This window comes from Mesoplodon bidens (genome assembly GCF_964165515.1).
Source record: "Mesoplodon bidens genome assembly, chromosome: 3".
Classification (NCBI taxonomy): Eukaryota; Metazoa; Chordata; class Mammalia; order Artiodactyla; family Ziphiidae; genus Mesoplodon; species Mesoplodon bidens.
The window spans coordinates 8,415,406-8,431,279 of NC_138178.1; the positions used below are offsets into that span (position 1 = coordinate 8,415,406).

The 15,874-nt window shown below is 41.4% G+C and overlaps 1 protein-coding gene across 2 annotated transcripts in view; it reads right to left on the reverse strand.

Annotated features, from left to right (window-relative positions):
* Positions 1–11,518, reverse strand: part of PRPF18 (pre-mRNA processing factor 18) — a 49,765-nt gene extending 38,247 nt beyond the window's left edge. Inside the window, exon 1 of one of the 2 annotated variants that reach the window (XM_081229339.1) lies at positions 11,301–11,518. In XM_081229339.1, the coding sequence (XP_081085465.1) occupies positions 11,301–11,366 (66 nt within the window). In that variant the 5' untranslated portion in view covers positions 11,367–11,518. The remainder of the gene's footprint in view (positions 1–11,300) is intronic. The other variant, XM_081229338.1, reaches the window with a different exon arrangement.
* Positions 11,519–15,874: the final 4,356 nt, after the last annotated feature.

Genomic DNA, 15,874 nt, shown 5'->3' on the forward strand with positions numbered 1-15,874 from the left:
TATATACCCGAGATTAAAGAGATTTGCACAATGTAAAACATGCCATTCTTCTCACTAAATTTCTTTTGTTTTGGAAAACACAGTTTTCGTAAAAATGTATTATTTACGCTAACATGATGGATTTTTTTTACTGTACTTCTACAGAGAATATAAATATACATTTTTAATATCCCAGTTTTAATTTCTAATAGAGCAGTTATCAATAAATACATTCTACATAAACAAAGCTCTCTGGAGCTGTCAGTCATTAAGAATGTAAAGGGGTCCTGAGACTGACAAGTGTTCTGACCTACAAGAGCCCACTTGCTGGCACTCTCCATGCCTGCACCTACCTCTTAAATGCTGGGAAACCACTTGCGTCCCAATGCTGCCCACTGATCCTGGTGTATTTACCCACTTTCTCTCCTATCGTCTACATTGATTACATTCTCTCAAACCTCTAAGCCCTTTATTTCTCCCCTTATTTCCAGCAAATGACTAAGCCACTCTACAGAGAAAAGGGAAGCCAGCAAACAAGAACTCCGAATTCCTCCCAGCACCAATCCCTTCTGCATCTCTGAATGGAAGAGGAAACCCTCGCCCTGTCTAAGGCCAACCCCTTCCAGCTGTCTTCCAGATCTCAATTTCTCCTGCCTTTCTCATAGTCAGTTATCTATTTTCTGCATCTTCACCTTTTCCTTCTCTACTGGCACAAATGATCATCACTCACATATGTTCAAGACTCTGCAAACTTAAAGGAAAAATTCGTTACTCTGTGCTGGGTTTCATGCTAAGTACCAATTACAGCAGAAGGACAATAAAACATTTCTCTATTTGGTCTCCATTTCCTCACCTCCAGTTCTCTTTGCAGCTGCCCAACAACTGGGAGTCCATTCTTAATGCTCCACTGAAAAATCCCCTGAGGTCATAACTAACTGCCAAGGTGCAAAACTAAAGGATCTTCAAGTCAACTGCTAATTCCCTCCTTCTTCAATTGCTTTCTTCTCTTGGCTGTCAGACAACTTTCTTGTTTCTTCCTTACCTACTGGTTTGTTCAGATTTTCTATTTCTTGCTTTTTTGTCACTTATTTCACTTTGATTTTCCAATTTATTAGAACATATTAATGCATTATTTGCCCTAATTATTGTTTTATTATTTACTGTTTTCCAGTAACTTTCATATTGGTTACTATAGTTCTTTCCTTTATTGTTTCAATTTCAGGGTTTCCTCGGTTTCCGTTAAAGGAGGATTTTTTTTTTAATTAAGTGGTTTCTATATTTTTATAAATGAAAAAAGCAAGTGCAGAAGAGTGAATCTAGTATGCTACCGTTTGTATTCAAAAAGGAGAAAAGATATTTGCCTCTTCACATTTGCTTTTACATGCATGAAATAACTCTAGGAGACCCCAAAATCGATCATGTTAGCTGCTTTGGAGGAGGTGAACTGTACAGCTGCGGGACATGGGTAAAAAGGAAACTTTTTATTGTACACCCTTTAGTATGTTTTGAATTTTGAATCATTTGAATGCATTACCTATTAACAATAAATTTAATTTTTGAAAATTAATTTGCTTTTCATTTTAAAGAGTCCTAGTGAGAAAAATATAAACATTTTGCTTCATACTATGTGACCCCTCACTTCAGGGCAACAAAAGGGTTGTCAAAAACAAAACGTTCCCTACCATGTTTCAGATGTCACTCTGCACACTTTTTGTTTAGAAACAAGAGCAGTTTATATAAAAAAGCAAGTTAAGCAGTGACTTCTAATTATAAAACATTATTTTATAAAGCACACTGAAAACATACTTTGAAATACAAAGTATGGTGGATACATTTATGACAGAATTGAAATTGTAGGATGTAAGCATTAATAATACACCCCCCTTTATAGGTAAGTCAGGCAGGGTAGAGAACTTGCCCAAAGTTAAAGAGCTCTCTAGTAATGGAGCCCCAATGAGACTTCAGGACTTGTTTACTCATTTCACAAATTTAGTTTCCTTTCTGGCTATATTCAAAGATTTTGAACTCTAAGTTTGCTGAATTAACAACAGAATATACAACAGAAGCCTACAAACACAAGTCTGAAAGCGGCTGGTAAGGATTTTAACACAGCATGTGAACCAACAGTACATTTATTTGGGTTCTCTCCTAAAGCACCTGACCTTTCCATTGGGCCTCTCACTCCTGCAGATTTTAGAAACGAGTTGAAAAGGGTATACATAAAGAGCACCTCTCCTTTTAAAGACAGAACCTAATTCCTGTGTGGTGCTTCATACATGTTATTCTTGGACTTTGTCCAAGCTGTACTGTCTGGATTATAAACCTGAGATTCCCGGGTCTAAAGAGCACAAGTCTTCCTACCACATCACCGGAAACGTCGGCCTATGCTAATAAGAGAGAGTCAAAATTTAAAAACCACAGGCAAGGGGCTTCCCTGGTGGCGCAGTGGTTGAGAGTCCCCCTGCCGATGCAGGGGACACGGGTTCGTGTCCCGGTCCAGGAAGATCCCACATGCCGCGGAGCGGCTGGGCCTGTGAGCCGTGGCCGCTGAGCCTGCGCATCCGGAGCCTGTGCTCCGCAACAGTGAGAGGCCCGCGTACCGCAAAAAAAAAAAAAAAAAAACCACAGACAACATGACTGTCACCATTTCACTCATTAGAATCATCATTCCTTCAATGAGATTAAGGTTTTTAGTGTCTATATAAATGAAACACAAACATCATCAAGAGTTCTACGAAAAGACACTGGAGAGGTAACAAATACACAGCCTGGACATCCAAAGCAGAGCAATATGTGTGAGATCACGAACCACATGGCAGGGTCAGTTTCTGGCTGAAGAATGGAAATAAGCCTTAAAGAGTCTGAGGTAATAAACCTAATGGTTGGGTACTCAAACACAATTTAAAGAGACACAATGATTTTCAAAATGAAAGAACTGTCAACTGTCAAGGGATCCTGTCGGCTAGGCAGTATGTTTTCTCAGGCAGTATGTTTTCTCAATGATGCCATCCAAAATAGAAAACTATACCAAAATCTACCCTGCACAGGTGAATTCTATGTAATTCATAATTATATATATTTATATCATTACATATAAAATTATGTAAAAATGTATGCAAGAGATAACACCAATCTTACAAAGTCTTTAAGAAAATAAAGTTAAACAGACACTTACTGTATGATCCAACCACTCCACTCCTAGGCATTTACTCAAGAGAATGAAAGTATATGTCCATACAGAACCTGTACACCAATGTTCACAGCAGCTTTATCATAATAGCCAAAAAAAATGGAAATAATCTGAATGCCCATCAACAGGCTAATGAATAAACAAATTGAGGTATAGCCAGACAGTGGTGGAATACTGCTCAGTAACAAAAATAATGAAGTCTTGATACAGACAAATGCATAAATGAATCTCAAAATTATTAGGCTGATTGAAAGAAAGCAGATAAGAGAGGAACATACTGAAAAATTGTTTACATAAAACTCTACAAAATGCAAACTAATGTAAAGTAACAGAAGGCAGACCTGCGGTGGCCTGTGGACAGGGTGGGCAGGGCACAGGTGGGGCAGGAAAGCAGGATCACAAAGGGGCACAGCAAACTCCGGGGTGAGATGAACATGTTCACTGCCTTCACTGTGGTGACAGCATGCAGGTGTAAACGTGGCAAAACTCACCGAACTGTACACTTTAAATATGTGCGGTTTACTGTGTGTCAATTATGCCTCAATAAAGCTGCTTAAAAAATAAATAGCACAATATGGAAGCAACCGAAGTGTCCATCAACAAATGAACGGATAAAGAAGATGTGGTATATATACACAATGAAATACTACTCAGCCGTAAAAAAGAATAAAATTTTGCCATCTGCAGCAACATGGATGGACTTGGAGGGCATTTGCTAAGTGAAACAGACAAAGACAACTACTGTATGATATCACTTGTATGTGGAATCTAAAAAGTAAAACAAACTAGTGAATACTTTAAAAAAACAGACTCAGATATAATAGAGAACAAAGTAGTGGTTACCAGTGGAGAGAGGAGAAGGGGGAGGGCAATATAGTGGGAGGGGAGCAAGAGGTACAAATTATTAGGTATAAAATAAGCTACGAGGATGTATTGTACAACACAGGGAATAGAGCCATTACTTTATAATAACTATAAATGGAATACAGCCTTTAAAAATTGTGAATCACTGTATTGTATACCTGTAACTTATATAATATTGTACAGCAACTATACTTCAATAAAAATAAAATTAAATTAAATACAGTGGTAGCACTTACACTGCCTGACATTACGACTCACCAGACTGCGACAACACTGAAGACAGTGTGGCACGGGCCTAAGGCCCCACAAACAGATTAGGACACGGGGGCAGGGCACCCAGAACGGAGCCACAGTTAAACTATCACTGATGTTTGATGATGCCAAAAGCAACCAAAGGGAAAGGAAAAATAGTTTCAATAAATGGTGCTGGGACAAATGGAGAATCACATGGAAAACAATAAACCACACCCCTACCTCCCATCATACAAAGAAACTGATTCAAAAAATTTTCAACTGTTTTTTATAAAAGATGAAACCATAAAGCTTTTAGCTCTTAGAATAAGAGTATCTCGGGCTTCTCTGGTGGTGCAGTGGTTAAGAATCGGCCTGCCAATGCAGGAGACATGGGTTCGATCCCTGGTCCGGGAAGATCCCACGTACTGCGGAGCAACTAAGCCCGTGCGCCACAACTACTGAGCCTGTGCTCTAGAGCCTGCGATCCACAACTACTGAGCCTGCACTCTAGAGCCCATGAGCCACAACGACTGAGCCTGTGCTCTAGAGCCCGCGAGCCACAACGACTGAAGCTCGTGTGCCACAACGACTGAAGCCCGCGCACCTAGAGCCCATGCTCTGCAACGAGAAGCCACTGCAATGAGAAGCCCAAGCACCACAACGAAGAGTAGCCCCCGCTCGCCACAACTAGAGAAGCCTGCGCGCGGCAACGAAGACCCAACGCAGCCAAGAATTAATTAAAAAAAAAAAAAAAAAAAGAATATCTTACTCTCCTGAGTAAATGTCTAGGAGTGGAATAGCTCGTTCACGTAGCAGGCCTATGTGTTCTTTTTAGGACATTACCAAACTGTTTTCCAACAGGTTATACTATTTTATATCCCTAGATAGGATACGGTCAACAATCACCATGAAAAATTGGTAAGTTGGCTTATTACATACACCAGAGTGGCTGAAATTAAAGACTGACAACACAAACTGTTGACACAATGTAAGATATGAACCCTTTTACTTTGCTAGTCCACTAGCAAAGTGGACTGTGTGACACGGTCCAACCACTTTGGAAAAAGCTCTGGTGGATTTCTATGAAACTAAACCCATAATGTACACCATGACATAGCAATTCCACTCCCTAGCATTTTCCTAAGAGCAATGAAAACATGAGACTTGCACAAGAGGGTCCACAGCAGATTTATTCATAATTGCTAAATCCTGGAAACAGCTCAGCTGCCCATTATCAGAAGAACAGATTAACAAACTGGGTCTATTTGTATAACGGAATACTTCTCAGCAATAAAAGGAGTAAACAACTGATACATGCAACAACATGAATAAAATTCAAAACATTATTCTGACTAAACAAAGTGGGTCATATAAGAGTACATAGTATGATCCCATTTATGTGAAGTTATAGGGCTGGCAAAACCAAGGGACAGTACAGCGGTTTCTTCTGGCGGGGAGGGGCTGACTGGAAGGTGGAATGAGGGTAATAGTCTGTACCTCGATACAGACTGGGATACCCAGGCGTATGCACTTGTCAAAATTCACTGAATGGTAGGTACACTTATGATTTGTGTATTTCTTCATACATGAAATTTTGCTGACATACCAAAAAGACTACAAACAAACAATGAACACTAGTCAATGATATACACGCCAAATTATATTTTGGCAATTAAGTTACATTACATTTTAGGGGTAAGGTGTATCAGTGTCTGTAAACTAATCTGAAATGCATAAAGATCAGTACATTGTCTTCATGACCCTGTCTGCAGCTGGAAAACACTTGTCTATGGATTTGCTGCTCCAGAAGAGCCGCCTCACCTTTGGCCATTTCAAGTGGTTTCCCAACCTTTTTTTTTTTTTTTGCTGTACGTGGGCCTCTCACTGTTGTGGCCTCTCCCATTGCGGAGCACAGGCTCCGGCTGCGCAGGCTCAGCGGCCATGGCTCACGGGCCCAGCCGCTCCGCAGCATGTGGGATCTTCCCAGACCGGGGCACGAACCCGTGTCCCCTGCATCGGCAGGCGGACTCTCAACCACTGCGCCACCAGGGAAGCCCAAGTTTCCCAACCTTTTATGGTTCACCTGTGATAGGTGAAACAGTAATGACTTAGCTTGTGAGTGCCTCTCGTCAAATTGTGGAGAAGCAGCCTTCCACTATCCTAAAATGTTCTGCCTGTTTTACTATTCTGAGGTAAAAGTAGTTTCTGCATTGCTAGATGGATTGATGAATGGATATACAATGATGGAGAGATGGACAGTTACATGATAAAACAAATATATTAAAATATTCATCGCAGGTTTAATCGCAATAGCTAGATGGTAGGCGTATGGGTGTTCACTGGATAATTCTTTTGAGTTTTCGGTACATTTAAAATTTTTCAGTGAAATGCCGAGGAAAATAAATCTTCTTTGCAGATGTCAAAACATGGTATCAACATGACAAACTCCCTACCACACTGTTTTCTGACTATACCAAAAAAACCATGAAAGGCTCCTAAATGACCACTAAAGATAGAGGCATTGGAGAGGATTACAGAAGACCGTGCAAGCAAAGCGAGGAACAAGTGTGAAGATAGGCAAGTTCAAAGACCTGAATAAATGAAACAGGTTTAGAACTGGAACAGCTGATTGGTGGTAGGGATAAATGGGCACAGAGATTTTCACCAGCCCAGAAATGACTGGTTCTTGACCTTTTTGTCAAAGATCGCTTTATGTTTTTTTAATATATTTATTTATTTATTTTTGGCTGCATTGGGTCTTCATTGCTATGTGCCGGCTTTCTCTAGTTGCAGCAAGAGGGGGCTATTCCTCATTGTGGTGCGCGGGCTTCTCATTGCAGTGGCTTCTCTTGTTGCGGAGCACGGGCTCTAGGTGCGCGGGCTTCAGTAGTTGTGGCTCACAGGCTCTAGAGCGCAGGCTCAGTAGCTGCAGCACATGGGCTTAGTTGCTCCGCGGCATGTGGGATCTTCCCGGACCAGGGCTCGAACCCGTGTCCCCTTCACTGGCAGGCGGATTCTTAACCACTGCACCACCAGGGAAGCCCCAAATATCCCTTTAAATAATATCATCAACAGGAGGAGGGGAAGGGGGTCACATGTATACATACATGCTAAAATTTTTATAATATTTCAAGGAACTGATGGATACTCTGAAGTCCATCCAAAGGCTCCACTTAAGAACCCCTGTTACAGGTGGCAACTGACATCTAGAGGTGAATATGAAATTAATGTAAGAGAATTTTCAGGGCTTCCCTGGTGGCGCAGTGGTTGAGAGTCCGCCTGCCGATGCAGGGGACACGGATTCGTGCCCCGGCCCGGGAGGATCCCACATGCCGCAGAGCGGCTGGGCCCGTGAGCCATGGCCGCTGAGCCTGCGCGTCCGGAGCCTGTGCTCTGCAAGGGGAGAGGCCACAACAGTGAGAGGCCCGCCTACCGCAAAAAAAAAAAAAAAAAAGAGAATTTTCAGTGTGAAGAGAAAGTAGCCTAGGCCTGAACTTTAAGGAAAACCAACATTTAAGGGATAAAAACTAAACAACAAAAAAAGAAGAAGCCTGTAAAGGAGATCAGGAATAAGCAGCCTGAGAAGAAGGAAAAACAGGACGCTGTGGGGTAAGAGACGTCAAGGGAAGACTGAAGACAGTGGACCAGCCAAGTGCAAATGCTGCTGAGGTGAAGAAAGCATGGAGGTCACTGCGGCCCCTGATTAGGATGGATTCAGTGCAGCTGTCAGGGCAGAAATCAGGTTAAGGAGTGACGAGGAAATAATAAGAAGCTTGGCTGTAAAGAAAAAGGACGGCTGTGTTTAAAAAAAAAAAAAAAAAAAAAAGATGGGAGAGATGTGTATGTTTCAGTGCTGCTGGAGATTATGCCAGTAGACTGAAGACACAGAAAGAAAGGAGACAAGTGCTATTCAGATTCTGCTGATGCTACAGAAGATGAGAGCTGGGCTCCAACATGTAAGTGGAAGGTTTGACCCAACATACAGCCAATACCTCATCCACTTTAACAGGGGAAAGGTGAGGAATTTCTTGCCTGATGGCTTCTCTTTTCTCTGTAAAACTGAAAGTAGGTTCCTTAAAGAAAAGGATCAAGCATTACTTCTTTAAAAAAAATCCTCTGTGGCACACAGTGCAGTATCTTGAATATAGGAAATATTCAAAAAATATTGGAGGAAAAAAACAAAGCTAAAATTCTACACAAAGTCCATGCTCAACACTGCAACTAATAAAACTGCTAATTAAGCCCCGCTGGGTCCTGCAGTAGCCTGGCTTTCCACATAAATGAGGCTTTGCAGTTCAATGAAGACTCACCAACACCTGGGCGCCAAAGCCCTGGCATCCTAGCAATACAGATACCGCACTTACCTCCAAGCAGTTACATCACGTAGAACACTTAGCACAGGTGACAGGAGGCTAACAAAGGGGCTCTCACAAGCTGAGTGTTTACTATCCAACTCTCAGACTAACAATAAAAGGCTGGGACACCATGCTACCTATAGGATGGATAAACAACAAGGTCCTACCGTATAGCACAGGGAACTATATTCAACACCCTGTGATAAACCATAATGAAAAAGAATATATATGTATAACTGAATCACTTTGCTGTAGAAATCACAGCAGAAATTAAACACCACGTTGCAAATCAACTATAGTTCAATAAAGCTTAAAAAAAAAAAAAAAAAAGCTGGGACATCACTCAAAATAACCAAAGAGGAGGTGGCGCTTCTGGAAAAAACAATACAACAGAAACAGGTGTTTCCCAGCTACAGAAAAGGGTAATGAAAAGGATTCACTGACCCCCAACCAGAATTGTTTTTAAAAATGAAACAGGATGGATTAAAACAGGGAAACATATGATAGAATCACATGTAGTTAAGACAAGAAATGTTGCATGAAACTTTCTTCATACGTATCTGATGAAAATAGATTTATTTCTTACTGTGGCTAGGGCAGTGAAAAAAAGTTTGGAAGTTACTGACAGACACTATGATACAGAAAGATAAAGGCTATAAAGCAAATGATTCTGTGTAAAATTATACAGCTGCAAAGCAAATGACTGTCTCCCCAGGCCTAAAAGAGAAAAGCCGTCCAGTTACACGTGCGGCCCTATGTTATACAGGAGCACTCACCCCCACAGTGGGGACCTGAGACCCACCCCGCCCGCCACAGGGCTAGGAGGGAATGCTGCAACCCTCATGGGCACGATGAGTCTCGGCTTCGTCATCCGTGGAAAGAGCATCCTAACTGCCCTACGCACCAAGCAGAGCTGTTGTAAAGCTCAAATGAGAAAGCATACTAGGGTGCTTTTCACATGTTAATTTAATTTTAAGGAATTTAATTCTTAGATCAACCCTATCAAAACTAGTTCTATGTTCACAGGGTGGAGATAAATAAACAGCCTGTCTGTAGTGGTGAAGAGAGCAAGCTTTAGAGTGGGAGAGATGGATTCAAATTCAGGCTCTATCTCTTGCTAGCTGTGCGATTCTGTAAATCAATCTAATTTCTTTTAGCTTCAATTTCCTCAACTATAAATGGGAGTAGCAGTAACTTTATGGGATTGCTGTGCAAATTATATGAGGTATAAGATATGAAGCATTCTGCATAATGCTTTGCAGATTACTATTAATATTACCAGAACTATGACTTTCAGTATTTTAATCCCCATTTCATGTATTTCCTTTGCTGGTATTAATTGGGAAGTCAATCTTACCTTCTGGCCAGGGTTATCTGAGTAATTAAATCAACTATCAAATTACAAAATGAAAGACATCCCAGAAAAACAGTTTATATGTGGTGATAAATTAAGAACAATTATGTAGGATCAGTTTTTGTAATTGATCATTTTTAAAGCTGGCCTATTTCCATGACAAAGAACCTGATTATGCAAACAGCACTGTAAGCCCTGAGAGTGAGCTGAGCTTTTCGTGATTCAATTTTCCCTCTAAAGCACTTTAAATTTCAACACCTGGCTCTAACACCCACTATGCATTTCAACATCTAAATCAGCTTTTTCAAATACTCCGAAACCACTCATCAAAAGAAAAAGGCCCCTGAGTTACAGGTGAAAATATCAAGTTACAACTATGGACAAGCTCTCTCCCCGCTCCCCGCGCGTTTGCTAAATAACATTCTATTTAATTAGCTCCATTTTGTTAATTGTTTTTAAAGTTTCAATGATTATGAAAGCTGCCATCTGCCAAGCTAACAGTCCCAACTTACTTGCACTACATCATAAACATCAATCATACACTACATCCAAAGACCTAAGTCAGACTGTTCTCAAAGTGTGGTCCACAAGACCCCTGGAGTCCAACGAAGACCCCAACAAAGTCCAACAAAGACCCCAACAAACCCTGGAGTCCTTGAGACTCTTTTGAGAGGGTCCGTGAGGTCAGAATTATTTTCAGTACTAAGGTATTATTTGCCTGTTCACTGTTCCCATTTATACGAAGGGTGAAAAGCAGTGGTAAGTCTCCTGAAGGCTTCACAAAAATCAAGATAATGGCACTAAACTACCAGCTGTCACTGATTCTTCAATGCTCAGCACTAATGGGGGAGGGGGGCAGTTTCACTTAACTATCTCCTTGATGAAGCAGTAAAATTACTAACTTTATTAAGTCTTGGTCCTGGACCACATCTTTGTAATATCCTGTATGACAAAACAGGAAGTATACATAAAGCACAAACCCTTCCTAAAACGACAGAAGTGAACGGCCAGAAAAACTGGGGCACGTCCGAAGAATACCGGCAGATGGGAACGGGGATAAGGGACAGGTGGAGCGGCGGGTAGGGGAAATCGCCAAAATCTCGGGTTTTCCTGCAATTCCCACACCTCCATCCCAAAGGCTCCCAAGTAACTGCCAAGGGCACAGCGGTCTAGAGGGAGCCGCTCCCGGGTAGCAGCGGGGCCCTGGCTAAACCCCATCCGGCAAGGACCCTTTCAGTACCGTTCCCCTCCCCCAGACTCCCCTCCCCCACGCAAACGCTCAGCTCCTCCGTCGCCAACGCCCCACGACCCCAAGGATCCTCACCACCAACAGGTTCCTGTCCTCCACCAGCTGCCGCTTCCGGAGGATCTCCGATTTCAGAACGTCCATCTCGCTGCCCGGGTTGAAGGTCGAGTTTTCTTCTTCTCTCTCCGGCTCCCTGGACCAAGCCTTTTCATCCAGCCAGCCGCCGCGAACCCACTACACATAGCGAGCCCAAACACCGAAGGGCAACAACTGACAGAGCCTCTTCCGGCGGAAGCTGAGGTGAGCGAGAGGAAAGAGCGCTCCAGGGCGCCTTTTGTAGACGAAACTGCTGAGGGTTAGCGCCCCTGGCGGCGCCCTCCGGCAGCGCGCTTGTAGTTTCCCATCCATGGATACGTGAACAAACGTGGGCTGAAACACGAGTCTTCTGAATCGATGCTGCATTGTTTAATAAGTTATATACCTATGTCAACTATACTTCAATTTTAAAAGGAGAAAAAAGTTATTATACCTGCTTGTACCTGCTAGGTCAGGTGCAAAAGCTTCTTAGCAAAACACCTCAATTATGTTCATTAACGCCAGATCTTTACTTATTATACGAGAAGTTCACGTCGGAGTTCCTGAAATTGCCTGCTTGACAAAATCAATGTGCTGGAGTGAGAAAACCCTGGACAATAATACTAGCTCAAAAGTATAGTGTTCATTGCTAGCCTGTGAAACTTCCAGTAAACGTAGGCAATTACATCCATTTAAGTCATTTCAGAAGTAGAGTTGTCTCTCCTCCCTGAGTTCTAGATTGCTTACATATCTTGGTGATAATTGAACATTTACCCCAGGAAACTGAGATAATCTCTTTGGTCACGTGTTCAGCAATCAAGATTTTCAGTGAGATGATTGGAGATGTAATCAGAGATTTTCATTTTTTAAGTCCAACCCAAGAAGCAAAATTAAATTGGTGCAAAAATTATATCAGAGATTTTAATTTTTAAAAGACCTAAAAACTGGGGCCTCCCTGGTGGCGCAGCGGTTAAGAATCTGCCTGTCAGTGCAGGGGTACACCAGTTCAAGCCCTGGTCCGGGAAAATCACACATGCTGCAGAGCAACAAACCCTGTGCACCACAACTACTGAGCCTGTGCTCTAGAGCCCATGAGGCACAACTACTGAAGCCCACGGGCCTAGAGCCTGTGCTCCGCAACAAGAGAAGCCACTGCAATGAGAAGCCCGAGCACCGCAATGAAGAGTAGCCCCCGCTCACAGCAGCTAGAGAAAGCCCGCGCGCAGCAGCTAAGACCCAACGCAGCCAAAAATAAACAAATAAGTAAATAAATTTATTTTTTAAAAAGACCTAAAAACTATTTACAATGCATTTATTTTTGGTTCTATGCCACTGAAGCTGTTTTTAAATTTCTAGTTCAGTCATTACTGAACAATATTTGACACATTACTTTTCCCCACCCAAAAAGGAAAGAAATATTATTCAGTTCAGTTGGTTCGTAATGGGTGACATGGTTTGGCAAAATAAAAGAGAATTGTTTGTTTCGATTTACAAAGTATTTTTATTTTATACGTGTGTGTTGGGTTATATTTCATCTGAAAGATATCTGACTTTTGCCAGAGATAAATTAACATAGGAAGTTAATTCACTCTTTGAGCTAAGATGCTTTGCTAATTTTTAGGGCTTTTGAAAGCTTTTACCAAAAAAAAACTCCTTCAACTAATAAACATGGTAACATTCTTACATGGATTTCTGTTTCCTGAGTCACCTATAATTCAATAAGCAAATAATAATTTATTAGCTTTTTCCTGATTTAGGGTTTAGAAATTATGACACAAAAACCTGAAGAGTTGATGCAGGTGATTGTAACAGTAATGGAAGTTTACAGAGAAGAAGGAACAGCTGGCCGGACGGGAGATAATTCCTGTAAACCAGGGAAGATAGTCACTTCTGTAAAAAGGCGCCTTTTAAATTTCAGACGTTCATTGATTTTGATGTTTATGTAAACATGCACATTTAATCCTGATAAGGGCCTGAAATGGAAGAATAGGAGAGATATGTGCTTGAACAAGCAAACTGATAAGGAAGCTTTTCAATATAAAAGGGGAAAAAAGATGACCAGGTGAGCTTAGAAACACTCGATACTGATTCTAAGGACTCGAATTTGTTTTTCAAATATGCAACCCCTTCCATCCCAACAGTTATGTAAAAAGGGATATGTTGGAAACAATCCAAATGTCGTAAATGGGGGAATGGTTAGATAAGTCATAGTTCAGATGTACAATTGAATAATATGTTAAAAAAAATTCAGTGATATGAGAATGCTCATGACATAATGTTTAATAAAAAAGTAGGATAACGGGCTTCCCTGGTGGCGCAGTGGTTGAGAGTCCGCCTGCCGATGGAGGGGACACGGGTTCATGCCTCGGTCCAGGAGGATCCCCACGTGCCGCGGAGCGGCTGGGCCCGTGAGCCACGGCCGCTGGGCCTGCGCGTCCGGAGCCTGTGCTCCGCAACGGGAGAGGCCACAGCAGTGAGAGGCCCGCGTACTGCAAAAAAAAAAAAAAAAAAGTAGGATAACGAAACTAGAAAAATAGCATATAGTCTCCATTTGGTAAGAAAAGCATATAAACCTAGGAAAATGATTGGAAGGAAACATATCCAAATATCAGATTGTTACCTGTCAATGGAATCCCTGGTGATTATTCTTCTTTATACTATAATAGTACAAATTCCATAATTTGGAAAAAAAATCCAGAGAGCAGTCATTTTCTGTTTTATTTAATTATTATTGAAATTCTTTATAAAATTTCAGCACTACTATTTTAGAAATTATGTATGATAAATTTTAAATAATGCCAGTAAAAGAAAACAAAGGATCAGGCAAAAAAAGAGAATTTTTTTTAACCTTCATACTTATTCAATCAATATTTAAATGTCTTCTATGAGCTCTGTAGTATATTAAGTTCTGTGGCTTAAACCAAATACAGTACATAATCCCTACCCCTGAGGATGTTACCCGCTAAAAGTTAAATTATAAAAGGTAAATACAATTTAGTAGCATGTATGGGGCTATTTAAAGTATTCACAGGAATTAAAAGAAGAAATAGTAAAAATCAATATATATATGATTGATGAGATTGTTCTTCTGTTGAAGTAACCCATTCTAAGAGAGTATCTGTCATTTCTGGAGAATGGAGGAAATACCAAATTTACTCAGGACCATCTGGGTTTGTTTTGTTGATGGCCTAAAGGATAGAATGTAACTTCTTTTTTGAAAGCTATACAACCTCATATAGGGAGTACCCTGGTGGTCCAGTGGTTAGGACTCGGCACTTTCACTGCCAGGGCCAGGGTGTAACCCCTGGTCATGGAACTAAGATCCTGCAAGCCAAGCGGTGTGGCCAAAAACAAATGAAAAAAAAAATTTTTTTTTAAATCTCATACAGTAGCCCTCCATCTTCAACATGCCTCTGAATAACCCAGAGGAGTTTTTGAAACCCGGTCTGGGGGTCTCCATCCCCCAGAACAGGTCTGTGGAGGAGCCCCAGAATTTGCTTTTTGAACAAGTTCCCAAGTGAGGCTTTTGCTGTGGATCCAGGGACCACACTTTGAGAACCACTGATCTAATATATTATTTTGGAATCTCGGAGGGCAGATGAGTCAGAAGTCGGTTTGCACGAAGTCCTGATAAACAGGATGGGGGAGGAAGCTGTGTCAGTGTCTGCAGCACTGTTATGGGGCCTCTCAGGGTGCCTGCCCACTCACAGTGGTGCTTCTACAAATTTCCTAAATAGAAGATGCAGGCTCCATTTGGATCCAGCCATATTCACAGGGCTGCTTTTGTGTGGTCACACCGTGGGCTGGTAGCTGACCTCATCTGGGCCAGAGTCTGTGCCCTAGAAAATTGACATTGGAATTGAGTCAGTCTTTGCAAGTTCAGAAGGTGTGACCTGGAGAGTGGTGGAAACCGTTCCAGTGGCATGCTTGAGCCAGACCAGTCCATTCTGACCTGCAAGAGCCCACTGCTCTATTTTTAAGAATTTTGGAGTCAGCTGTTAAGCATAGCCGTGGTTAAAAGTTAAATGTTTATTAACAATTAAATACATTATGTTACAAACAATGGTAATAAATACACAGAACCTATTACTTACTAATTATATTACTGCATTTTACTATTATTTATGCTCTTGGAGTTAGTTATGACTGTTGCACCGTTGTGGTAGAAATATGACATTGAACTAACTGCATGTCTTTCCCTGACGCCACAGTTGAGGACCTCATGTTGGTAGCTTGAAATTAGCCATAATGGGAATATTGACACCACAGAAATTGGCAAATGCTACCAATCTGGACTTGATTTATTGTTTTGTTGATTGTCTAAGCTTTAAAAAGTTATGGGGAAAACGTTAAAAATGTTAATAGATGTTTCTCAACCTTGGGCCAGATAATTCTTTTCTAGAGGAGAAATGTTGCTAACCCTACCCAGTAGATGCTGGTAACACCCCTTCTAGAGTTGTGACAACCAAAAATGTCTCTGGACACTGCCAAATGTCCCGTGACAGGCGAAATCTCTCCCCTGTTGAGAACCACTGATAAAAATGAAATTTAAAGCATCGTGTCGGGCTTCCCTGGTG